At 39.9% G+C, this 12,905-nt stretch overlaps 1 protein-coding gene across 1 annotated transcript in view; it reads left to right on the top strand.

Moving 5' to 3' along the window:
* Positions 1-6,938: 6,938 nt before the first annotated feature.
* Positions 6,939-12,905, top strand: part of LOC109973804 (mucin-5AC-like) — a gene marked incomplete at its 3' end in the record, with an annotated part of 23,243 nt that continues 17,276 nt past the window's right edge. The window contains exon 1 of the mRNA XM_020623618.1: positions 6,939-6,985. Coding sequence (XP_020479274.1) covers positions 6,939-6,985 — 47 coding nt within the window. The remainder of the gene's footprint in view (positions 6,986-12,905) is intronic.

The raw sequence follows: 12,905 nt of genomic DNA on the forward strand, positions 1-12,905 counted from the left end.
GCATGGAGTTTGCTAAAAAATACCTGAAGGACTCCAAGATGGTGAGAAATAAGATTCTCTGGTCTGATGAGACCAAGATAGAACTTTTTGGCCTTAATTCTAAGTGGTATGTGTGGAGAAAACCAGGCACTGCTCATCACCTGTCCAATACGGTCCCAACAGTGAAGCATGGTGGTGGCAGCATCATGCTATTGGGGTGTTTTTCAGCTGCAGGGACAGGACGGCTGGTTGCAATCGAGGGAAGGATGAATGTGGCCAAGTACAGGGATATCCTGGACGAAAACCTTCTCCAGAGTGCTCAGGACCTCAGACTGGGCTGAAGGTTCACCTTCCAACAAGACAATGGCCCTAAGCACACAGCTAAAATAACGGAGTGGCTTCACAACAACTCCGTGACTGTTCTTGAATGGCCCAGCCAGAGCCCTGATTTAAACCCAATTGAGCATCTCTGGAGAGACCTGAAAATGGCTGTCCACCAACGTTGACCATCCAACCTGACAGAACTGGAGAGGATCTGCAAGGAGGAATGGCAGAGGATCCCCAAATGCAGGTGTGAAAAACTTGTTGCATCATTCCCAAAAAGACTCATGGCTGTATTAGCTCAAAAGGGTGCTTCTACTAAATACTGAGCAAAGGGTCTGAATACTTATGACCATGTGATATTTCAGTTTTTCTTTTTTAATAAATCTGCAAAAATGTCAAAAATGCTGTGTTTTTCTGTCAATATGGGGTGCTGTGTGTACATTAATGAAGAAAAAAATGAACTTAAATGATTTTAGCATATGGCTGCAATATAACAGAGTGAAAAATTTAAGGTGGTCTGAATACTTTCCGTACCCACTGTAGACACACACATGGGCTCAGTGATGCAGTGATTAGCGCTGTCACCTCACAGCAAGAAAGTTCTGGGTTTGAGTCCCTGCTGACCCGGGACCTTTCTATGTGTTCTCTCTGTGCCTGTGCGGGTTCTCTCCAGGTACTCCAGCTTCCTCCCACAGTCCAAAGACACGCAGATTAGGCCAACTGGCGACTCTAAATCCTCTGTAGAAGTGTGTGTGGGTGTGTGTGGGTTGTTTGTCTACAAGTCAGCCCTGTGACAGACTGGCCACCTGTCCAGGGTGGACCCCGCCTCTCACCCAGTGTCAGCTGGGATTGGCTCCAGCCCAACCAACCCCCACCACCACCCCCTGGGATAGATAACAGATGGACGTGTGTGTGTGTGTGTGTGTGTGTGTGTGTGTGAGTGTACATATATGGACTTGCGGCCAAACACATTTATCAAATCCACCTCCAGGCTCATATGTATGAGCCCGTAGGATTTTTGCCACCCTCTGACTGGCCAACTATTTGGGAGATGTTATTTCCAGGTCTGCATTTGAGAAGTGGGTTGTCTATTAATTCCAGTACATGTACTGCTGACCCGATGTGGTAGGTTTTATTTTGTTAATCACAATGTATTAAATCAACACTGTCTCTGTAATTAGCACCAAACTGCATAGTCCTTTCCAGAAACCTTGCCAAGAATTCACTGTTACACATCAAGTCCTTTGTTATGTGCAGCTCAACTGAACCATAGCTATGCAGTGTTCTGTAGCATATTCTAGCTTGAATAATTTAACATATCCAGTTAAAACTGGAAGTCTTACAGTAAGTCCTCGAATGGAAATACAATGGGATAAATGCTGGACATTAAAACCTTAAATTTTGTTAATATCATATTTATTAAGATTAAAATTTACTGACAGGTGTTGATTAAAGTCTGTGGTTAGTTTAGAGACTAGTTTGTGCTGTTGCAAAGCATTCTCTCAGTCATCTTAATACCTCCGTAAAACCATAGATGTATGAGGTTTTTGAGGACAAGCCACAATGTGGCTACCATTCAGTTTTAAACAAAATATGTGTATTTAATTTAACACTAATCAAACTAGACACGTCAGTAAAAACTGCCTCCGCCTTGGCATGTGGTTACAATTGAAATTCAGCTGTACCACGTCAATCAAGCAGCTGTGTGAGAAACCTGTCACCTTCATACGTACAGGATGTAGCAACATCCTGCTTCAAGTTTACTTCGGAGCTCTCGAGTATTTGCCCGGGACGTCTGAGATAAAAGTCTCTGAAAGATCACAGCTATTATGACAAAGCAGCCAAACACAGCTGCTGGAGCAGAGAGCTGGGCATCTTCCTGGAGCCCAGCAGACAAACACTCCCAGGGTGACACACTGCCTTTGGGCAAGGTGTGGCTGCACAGCACACATCTCCAATTCAAATCCTTCACAGGCTAATAGGTGGAGACAACAATTATTCATAAAACACTTGGTAAACAAGGATGTTTACTTAATTTAACACTGATCGGACTAGACATGACAGTAAATGCAAATTACTATGACTTACCTCACCAACACCACTATGACCAAAGCAGTGAAAGTGCAGAAATAAGTGTGTAGTTGTGACAGACTCAACAATTCATTTACCTCATTACATTGGATATGAGTCAGACATTTTTAAGCCAACTGATTGTTTTTACATTCAGATCTCAGATGGATTTGTACTGTTTTAATTTAATGTATTCTATTTATTTTGGTGACCTTGGGTTTTTGAAAGGTGCCCTGCAAATAAAATAAAACCCCAAATCAGAAAATGTTGGGACATTATGTAAAATTAAAATTAAAACTGAAAATAGTTTTATAAAAATAAAACTACTGAAAACAGTGATGTGTAAATCACGTGTCCTGTATTACACTGAAAACAATCCAGCAGCACATTATTTGATGTGACACCTCATCAGTTTTATTCTTTGTTCAAAATAAACAGGTAACAGTCTGGATGGTCCTTTTGGTCTTTGGTCCGGAGCACACGGCGTCCATTCCTTCCAAAAAAAGACCTGAAACACTTTGGTCTGACCACAGTGCATCACAGTGCATGTTTCCATCCCAGATGCCTCTGAGCCCAGAGCAGTCGACTTCTGGACACTGTTGACACAGAGCTTCCTTTTGGCACAGCAGTTTTAAGCAGCATTTATGGATGTAACTACATATTGTAGTGGCTGACACAGGTGAGCCAAAGTCATCCTGAGCCCATGTGGTTGTATCGCTGATAGAATAGTGACGATTCTTGATGCAGTGCCGTCTGAGGGATCAGAGAGCTCGGTCATCCAGTTTAGGCTTGGTCCTCGTCCTTTACACGCTGAAATTCCTCCAGATTCCTTGAATCTTTTAATGATGTTTTGCACAATAGAGGGTGACAGATCCAAATCCCTTCCTATATTTCTTTGAGGAACATTGTTTTTAAACATTTCAATCATTTTCTCACACATATTTTGGCAAACTGGTGGTCCTCGGTTCATCTTTGCTCCTAAAGGGCTCGGCCTTTCCTGGATGCCACTTTTGTACCAAATCATGATGCAGTCACCTGTTGACATCACCTGGTTCAAATGGAATCATCATTTCATTGTTTTACCTCATTACTGGCCCTGAAATGCAGCATCACGCCATGGTAAACACTTTACTGTCTCAACTTTTTTTGGAATGTGTTGCAGCATCAGAATTGAAGTGTGTTTATTTTGAACAAAGAATAAAACTAATGAGGTGTCACATCAAATAATGTGCTGCTGGATTGTTTTCAGTGTAATACAGATGGAGATAATTTACACATCACTATTTGTAGGTTTAATTTTGATTTTACATACCGTCCCAACTTTTTCTGATTTGGGGTTGTAAAATATGGTTATTGTACCAAAAGGGGAACTGTTGGCTTAACTTGGCCCATTTAATAGAGACGTTCTACATGCAGAGAAGATATGTTGAGTTAGATTAACACATTAAAGCACATGGATGTGAAGCAGGAAGTACACTGATGAGTCACAAGCAGTTACATTTTGCAAGTATGAACATTTTTGCAATACATTCATTCTGTAGTTTGAGTCCTTTTAAAACGTTTTTAAATCGGTTTTATCTTTCTTCACCTCTTCTGTCTATACATTACCTCATCTCAGGCATGTTTAACTACTGCTAAGTAAAAGAGCTGATCTTCACCTTAAAACTGGTACTAGGCCAGTTAATTATTAAGCTATCCAGGTAACCTTTTTGCATCATGAATTTTATAAATTCCTGATATTTTGTAAAAAAAAATAAGTCATTACCATTTGATTTTTAACTAATAATTGTATTCACTTTTTCCCCAAGAATCACATTTGTTAGTAATGCAATGCACATACTGGATGTTGCTTTGGACAAAATGACAAATGAATGTAAAGTTTACATTTTGCAAAAAAAATGCTGTGCTCTTCCCACTAGGATGACATTAATTCGGCAACAATTTCTGTCTCTCAGTAATGTTGAACTAAAATGTATGTGTTAATATAAAAATTGCACCCACAAAACTCACGCCAAAACTTATCACAGTCACACTACTTTGTGTTAACAGTTCCACAATGGGAGTCGAATAGTATCTGAAGTGTTCCTGTTTCTGCATATTGGGTGCACTGTCGTGGGCAATGAACTGGGAGATCCAAAATTCTGTTAAACAGAGATAATGAAACCCTCATCCACATACTTCCATTCATGACTTTTATCTGATTTGAACAGAGAAGATATTGTTAGTGCAAATGCAATATTTGAGAAGTGATTTGTTATTGCACTTTAGGTAATCTCATAACGCTACACTGAGTGTCTTTGGTTACTAACACCACAGGAAGCATGCGGGTCTATCTGAACCCCAGTGAGCATATTGCTTCACTTGAGTAAAGCAGCAGCCACCGTTCTCTATCGTGTCACCTCACGAGTGTGTATTGACTTCAGTTCATCTAGGTTAACCAAAAACAGTAAACAATAAAAGTAGGCCTAAAGGTGGCTTCTTTCCTCTATGATCTCCCTTAGAATGATAAAGAGAAGGGATTCAACCTGAAGGGTATTAAGTACATTGAAACAGTTTGGCAAAATTTACGTCAAATGTATCAGAAAGAATTATCCATCTAAATGAAGAATACAGATGGCATCCTATGAACAGGTGTCATTTTATACTGTCCTTATAGAGGAATTCAGCTTCTGAGGAGGAGGAGGAATCTGAATGCTTTGTAACATATTGTACATGACAATTTCTGCACAGACACAGTTAAATTAATACAATTCTTGGTGACACACAGTTAGTAAAAAGTTTTTTTTAAATTAAAGATGTACCACAGGATGCATATCCTGGACTGAGGGAACTGAGTCACTGTCGCGTATTTACGCAGGACTGTGACATGCATACAAGCCCAACAATCCTTCTCCTCCTTAGAGCAACAGATGTTATGTTTACACCTGTATAATGTGCTATATTATATTCCATTTCCAGAGCTGACTGAGCGATGGGTGTGGACATATTAAAACATTAGATAACAAATACTGCTCATGAAACAGAGCGTTTGTGATGCTCAAACGGTATGATGATGCTAAGGAGGAATAATGAAAAAGTACTGTACAGAAGGAATTATTTGTCCAGCAAGATAACTCCTTATGAAAGAATGTACTAGAGACTAGCTCTTGTTGCTGGCCAAACAAGAGAGGTTCTTTCGAATTATGGCCGTTATTATGATTTATGATTTTATTGAAGCACGTCTTTTTAATAATCTTATTCTCAGAGAAGTGCAGATTTTTTCAGGTTGCTGTGCTTGACTGCAATACAACCACAGCAACGCACAAACAAATTAAATTTGAGGTGCACACAGTTATTACTAATACTACAGTGATAAACACCAAACACTACAACTAACACAACCCATGCTCTAAGCCATAGTGAATGAATAAATGAGAATCAGATTTCAAATCTACAACTTTGTTTCCAAAAAGGTTGGGACACTATGTAAATTGTACATAAAAACCAAATGAAATGTTTTATAAACCCCTTTAGCCCATTTTCGTTTGATAACACTCAAAATATAAGATATCTAATGCTCAAATTAATATATTTTATATATTTTGGTTTATATAAATGCATTCTGAATTTGAAGTTAGTGACCCAAAAAAATACATGAGAGAGGGGCAATAAAAAGAGTGGAAAAATGTGTAATGTGATAACTGTACTGTCCTGATGTGGGCAGATGACCTTGAAAAAAACTGCCTACACCTTGAACTTTGCTCACACTAGCACCCTATGATCTGCTCAGAGTCAAACAGTCTTCATCTGTTGTAGTTCAACCATACAGTGCCCCCAGGTCATACTTCACAGACTGTGCTGCAAAAGAGTTCTAGCTGAACAGTCAAGAATCCAGGAATCCACACCAAATGCTAACCTGGCTTGACACGTCGTGTTAACCAGTCTTCCCTTGCTCATCTCCAAATGGTGCAAAATATGGCTGCTCCTCTTTTGACAAGTACTAGGAAATTCAAGCACATAACCCGTGGTACTGGCTTCTCTCCACTGGCTTCCGAATTGATTTTAAGTTATTGATTTTTGTTTTTAAGGCTCTTAATGGTTTGGCACCATTTTACCTCACTGAATTAGTGCATTGGCACAAACTTACAAGGTCCCTCAGATCTTCAGGCCAGTTTCTTTTAGAGGTTCCTAGGGTCAGATATAAACACTGGGGTGACCGCGCTTTTGCTACTGACCTCATTATTTTTAAATCATTGCTTAAAACATATTTATTTGCCTTGGATTTTAGTAGGGCCTGGTGGATTCCTTTTAATTTCCTTTAAATTTTTAATTGAACATATGTTATGTGTGTCTGTGTTATTGTGCTGTTTTATTTTTATTTGCACTGATCTTATTTACTTTATTTTAGTCATTTATTATGATTTTATTTTCCCATGTAAAGTACTTTGGTCAGCTGGATGTTGTTTTAAAGTGCTATATAAATAAATTTGATTTGATTTAAATTTGACATCATCGCAGAGGATTGGTGCTGATGCAAGTAACACATCACAGTGTCAGGAGCCGCAATCTGCAGCATCGCCCAACGCATGAGGTCCACCATCCAAAGAATCTGTGAGTCCCGCCCAGACTCAATGTACTGCACCATACGCCACTAGGCGAGGTAAAACGGTAAAGCCTCCTGATAGACTGACCTTTTAATTTATCATGCTCTCAAGTTGTAACTTTTTAAAGTGCATTCCTACAACAAAATACACACTACATATTTTATATATGATTTGACTTATACAAGAGTTTACAAAAACACATTTCTGTGTACAACCTACTGTATTCATGTATGCACAACCACAGACTAATATGCATATTATTGAAAGCTGTCTTACCCAATACAGTTACCACCGGAGTACATTGAGTCTCAAATATCACTTGCTGACCAAGCACACAGCTGATGCAGAGAGCCCTCCTCCCCTCAATACTGGGCTATAACGACTCAGTCATTAAGGGACATTGTTGGCCTTCAAAGGACTGAAACACCACCGAGGGGGATAAATATCTCCAACTCAACACCAGTCAGTCAGAACTGATGAAGCCTCTTGGATGAGAAGTTTTTTCAGTTTACTATGACCTGGATGACTGAGAATCTGCACAAGCATGCTGGATAGTTTGCAACAGAGATTGCTGGATAACTCTACAATGTTAGGTATTTTTAGTCAGGTAGATATTGATTTGATACTTGATGTATTAGAAATGTTTAGAGTAGACAGGGTGTCTAGCTTAGGCATTTTCATGAGTGCTGCAGGTTGCTTATGGTCAAGGATAACTAGATAGAAAGTTGATGACTGTTAGAAGACAGGATGTTTAATATTATTATTATGACATGTATAACTGTAGCCATAGCCATAATATTTTCTTATGTTTAATGTCATGACATGTCACTAGAGGTCGTGTTAGAATGTTTTTAGCTGCACACCACATAATCAACAGACATTCACACATTGATTTTCCTCATGCTTTGACTACTGCTCTGGCCAGCTGCAAAGCTGGCCCTGGGAGACGTCACGGTTTGGCGTCTCTCTCTGAGTAGAATGGGTTTAGCCCGAAGTGATATAATGTATAGGCCTGTTGTGGGTCTTTCATCTTTCAGCTGCCTGCGTGCATGTTGGAGGTGCAAGATACCTGAGCGTGTAATGTTAATTTTTACCTGTGTTCACTGAATAAATCAGCACTGTTTTGAAGTTACTTGGACTGCTTCGTCTCTCAGAGTTAGCATGGTAAGAAGTACCGGAGACAACAACAAGCAACAGACTTTCAACAGTGAAGTGGGTGGCTACAGCTTGCAGGTCGATTAACACTGTGGGCGACAAGGGTCTGCTTGAAATAATTTGCATCACATCCAAAGACTGCACAAAGGAATTCACCACTGTAACCAAGATACACAACTTGTATGAAGACGACAAGGCTAAGGTGGAGGATGCTTTGGGACACTCTCTGCCTTACACACACACACACACTTTTAAATTCAATCTTCTCAGTTGCATTTGAGCACATAAGTGCAAATGAGTCTTAAGACAGTGAAGTAATTGTAAGGAGCCCAAAATTTTATATAAATACAGAAGATTATGGGCGGCCCATAGTTGAGTGGTTATGGTGTGACACACCATATACAGTATTTGGCAGCACACTGCGTGTGCAACATCAGTGTGTTGAGTTCTACCGCAGACATTTGTTGCAGGTCTCACCTGCTCTCTCTCTCTCTCTCTGTCTCCCTTGTTTCCCATCTCTCAGTGACTTACTGTAAATAAAGGCTAAAAAGCCCCAAAATATAGCTAAAAAAGAAATACAGAGGATAATAGTGTTTCTCCAGCTGGAACAGTTTTTCAAACAAGTCTGTTGGATTTTAAATGAACAAAATATATTGGTCCCGTGACCCCGTTCAGGGACTAAGCGGTAGAAAATGAATGAACGAATGAAATATATTGGTGTGACGACTGTACTACATAACATGTTACTGTGTGCAGTGGGCTAACAGACACACCACTCACACAGCAGCAGAATAATGTGAAGTGTTTTTCCAAGACTACGTAACAAGTAAAACTTAATGCCCAACTCTTCACCTCATTCTGAAGTCCTCACATCATGCATTGAACTAAAAGTTAACTTGTAGTATGGTGATAGTAATGAAGACGACTCAAATGCCACAGTTTCACCTCTACAGATGTTATTTTACAACCTCAAATCTGAAAATAAGTTGGGATGGTTTGTAAAATTTAAATTAACCCTTGTGTGGTCTGGGGTCTGTGAGACCCATTTTCACTTTTTATCAAAAGAAAAAAATACGAGTAATTCTTTTTTTCAAGCTCAGACTCAGTGGCCTTTGCTCATTCTCTGTGAGGAACATATATCAGAACACATTTTCAATGACCACACCCCCCCCTACACATTTACATTACATACAGGGCGTTTGGGTCCACTGGACCCGGGGATAATAAAGGTGTGGTGGCAATCATTTGCTCTTTAAGCAAATTTATAATTATTTAAGAATGTAATTATGTAAGAATGTTAACACTTATAATTTTTTTGTATAATACTTGTGTGGTGTAGAAGAGAATTATTTACTGCTTGCAAACCAATGATGGTAAGATGATGTCATGGGGTAGGACTGGATAAGTCTGACTTCTTCCTACTCCATTCAAGCATGTACCAAGTATAAGCAAATTGATATTGGATTAGCATTTGTTGGATATGTGTAAAATTATGTGTGTTGATATATCAACTGTCTTTACATGCTTGAAATAATAAATCAAATCAAATCAAATCAAATCTCTTACATTCCACATCTTAGCATTTGTATTGTGGTTACAGCAGTGTTGAATAGTTCAACAGTTTACATCTGAATGCTCTGACATGCCGACCCCTGCACACTGGGGGCAGAAAATTCAGTCTGACAGTGACTTAGAAGAATAGGATGATATTGAGCATAAGCCCTTCTGCCCCTCATTTGTTTGGGATGAAATGCACATTTGTTGAGTAGTTTTGCATAAAAGTGTTTGATTTTGTATGTACAAGGGATATTTACAGTTGCAATACCTGTAAATATCCCTTGTACATATAGATCTGCCAATGCATAAGCCAGTTCCAAAACAAAGGTTCTGAGAACTCCAGCCTCGGCAGTCATCTTGAGGAGGATTCAGGAGGAAAATGCTGGTGCCCTATCCAGAGGTGTGAATAAGGATAAAGATAATCATCTTTATTTGGCCAAGTATGTTACAAAAGATGATGTGGGTCCAGGAGACCCACAAACACCACCAGTGTAACCAAAAAAGTGAACAACACCCGAGGGTCAAAACTGAAAATAGTGATATTATCTGTTAGCGAAGTCATCTGTGCCCTGTATTACATCAATACAGCAGCACAGACAAATCAGTATTTGAGGTCGTTTTTGGAAGGAATGGATGCCGTGTGTTCTGGACCAAACACAAAAAGGACCATCCAGGCTGTTATCAGCAACAAGTCCAAAAGCCAGGGTCTGTCATGGTGTCAGCGCCCTTGGCAAAGGTCACTTCCACTTCTGTGATGGCTCCATTAATGCTGAAAAATACTTAGAGATGTTAGAGCAACATCTGCTGCCTTCTAGATGACATCTTTTCCAGGGACGTCCATGCATATTTCAACAAGACAATGCAAAACCTCACACTGCCACATTACCAAGGTCTGGCTGTGGATGAAAAGGGTATGAGTGCTGGACTGGCCTGTCTGCAGTCCCCACCTGTCTCCAATAGAGAATGTGTGGAGCATTTTGAAACACAAACAACACCTTGGACACCTTAAGACTTGTTTGCAGGAAGAATGGGACAAAATGACACCTGACACATTGAATCACTTGGTGTCCTCAGCCCCTAAACATCTTTTAGGTGGTGTGAAAAGGAACAGCAGCATCACAATGTGGTAAACACTTTATTGTCCAGACTTTTTTTGGAATGTGTTGCAGCATCAGGATTGAAGTGAAGGTTTTATTATTTTGAACAAAGAATAAAATTGATGAGGTGTTGCATCAGATAATGTGCTGCTGTGTTGGTTTCAATGTAACACTGGACACAGATGATTTACACATCACTGTTTTCAGTTTAAATTTTCATTTTACATACTGTCCCAGCTTTTTCTGACTTGGGCTTGTAAGAATGTGCATAGCCTTGGCACCAGGTGTCTGGTTTAAGTTAAGATGGATAAGAAATGGCTTCCAAATGTCAATAAAAGCTAATATATTGTTCTTGTGTGTAAATGTTATCTTCTTCAGTGTGATATATTCTGTGAGAAGGTTGATCCAGTGATTGATATGTAATGACTGTTTTTTTAGATTTCCAGTTTTCTTGGTATAGTTAGAGAAATAAGGAGTGGATTTCTATTTTTAATTGGAAGATGATTGACTTCTATAATATTATCAAAAAAAAGCAAAGTGATGGATATTGAGGGATTCTACATCTTACAATAGTGCAGAGTTTCTCTGTCACCGCTACCCAGAAGGAATGAACTGGTTGGTTGGTCTGAATGGCATGGAAGTTTCTATCATCTAAACCCATTTTAAAGATTTTGCCTGGTGTGATACGAGTCCTGTGAATGATCTTGTACTACTACTACTACTTTATTGTCAGAGAGAAGATTTAGTTACAGATTTTCATACAAAAGTTGGAGTTGGGGGGAAGCCAAATCACTTTCCCATTTAGTCAATGATAATGTTATTGTTGTATTTGTATTTGATATGAGTAACTTTTCATCTATTTCTACACAACAGATCTCTGACCACATCTATCTAACTAAGAAATAACCTAACAATGGTACTGACAAAGGATTTGTTCTAGGTTGGAGAACAGAGACCCACTCCTACAGTGTACAACTATCTTTGAAGCAGTTTGTCCAAATACATGTTTAAATGGAAATAGAGCATCAGCATCGTAGGTTATTCACCTTGTTCTGCTGTTGGTATCTAGACAGGTTTTATATACTTGATTTAAGTGAGTAGGTGTACAGTATAGTAGCAATAATGTCATGTTTCACATTTCAGTCCAAGGACTTTGCTACCTTAGAACAGATCCAGGCTTACTGTTTCCATCTGTCTCTAGTTTGTGCTATGCTAAGCTAACTGGCTGCACTTAGACTATATTGCCAAAAGTATTCGCTCGTTTGCCTTCACATGCAAATGAACTTGAGTAACGACCGATTCTTAATCCATAGGGTTTAATATGATGTTGGCCAACCCTTTGGCGCTATAACAGCTTCAACTCTTCTGGGAAGGCAGTCTCCAAGGTTTCGGAGTGTGTTAATAGGAATTTTTGACCATTCTTCCAGAAGCACATTTGTGAGGTCAGACAATGATATTGGACAAGAAGACCTGGATCGCAGTCTCCGCTCTAATTCATCCCAAAGGTGTTCTGTCAGGTTGAGGTCAGGACTCTGTGCAAGCCAGTCAAGTTCTTCCACACCAAACTCACTCATCCATGTCTTTATGGAGCTTGCTTTGTGCACTGGTGTGCAGTCATGTTGGAACAGGAACGGGCCATCCCCAAACTGTTCCCACAAAGTTGGGAGCATGAAATTGTCCAAAATGTCTTGGTATGCTGAGGCATTAAGAGTTCCTTTCACTGGAACTAAGGGGCCAAGCCCAGCTCCTGAAAAACAACCCCACATCATAATCCCCCCTCCACCAAACTTTACACTTGGCACAATGCATTCAGACAAGTACCGTTCTCCTGGCAACTGCCAAACCCAGACTTGTCCATGGGATTGCCAGACAGAAAAGTGTGATTCATCACTCCAGAGAACATGACTCCACTGTTCTAGAGTCCAGTGGCAGCGTGCTTTACACCACTGCATCCGACGCTTTGCATTGCACTTGGTGATGTAAGGCTTGGATGCAGCTGCTCGACCATGGAACCCCATTCCATGAAGCTCTCTACGCACTGTTGTTGAGCTAATCTGAAGGCCACATGAAGTTTGGAGGTCTGTAGCTATTGACTCTGCAGAAAGTTGGTGACCTCTGTGCACTATGCGTCTCAGCATCC

This window comes from Monopterus albus, unplaced genomic scaffold (genome assembly GCF_001952655.1).
Source record: "Monopterus albus unplaced genomic scaffold, M_albus_1.0 scaffold306.1, whole genome shotgun sequence".
In the NCBI taxonomy this organism is placed as follows: domain Eukaryota; kingdom Metazoa; phylum Chordata; class Actinopteri; order Synbranchiformes; family Synbranchidae; genus Monopterus; species Monopterus albus.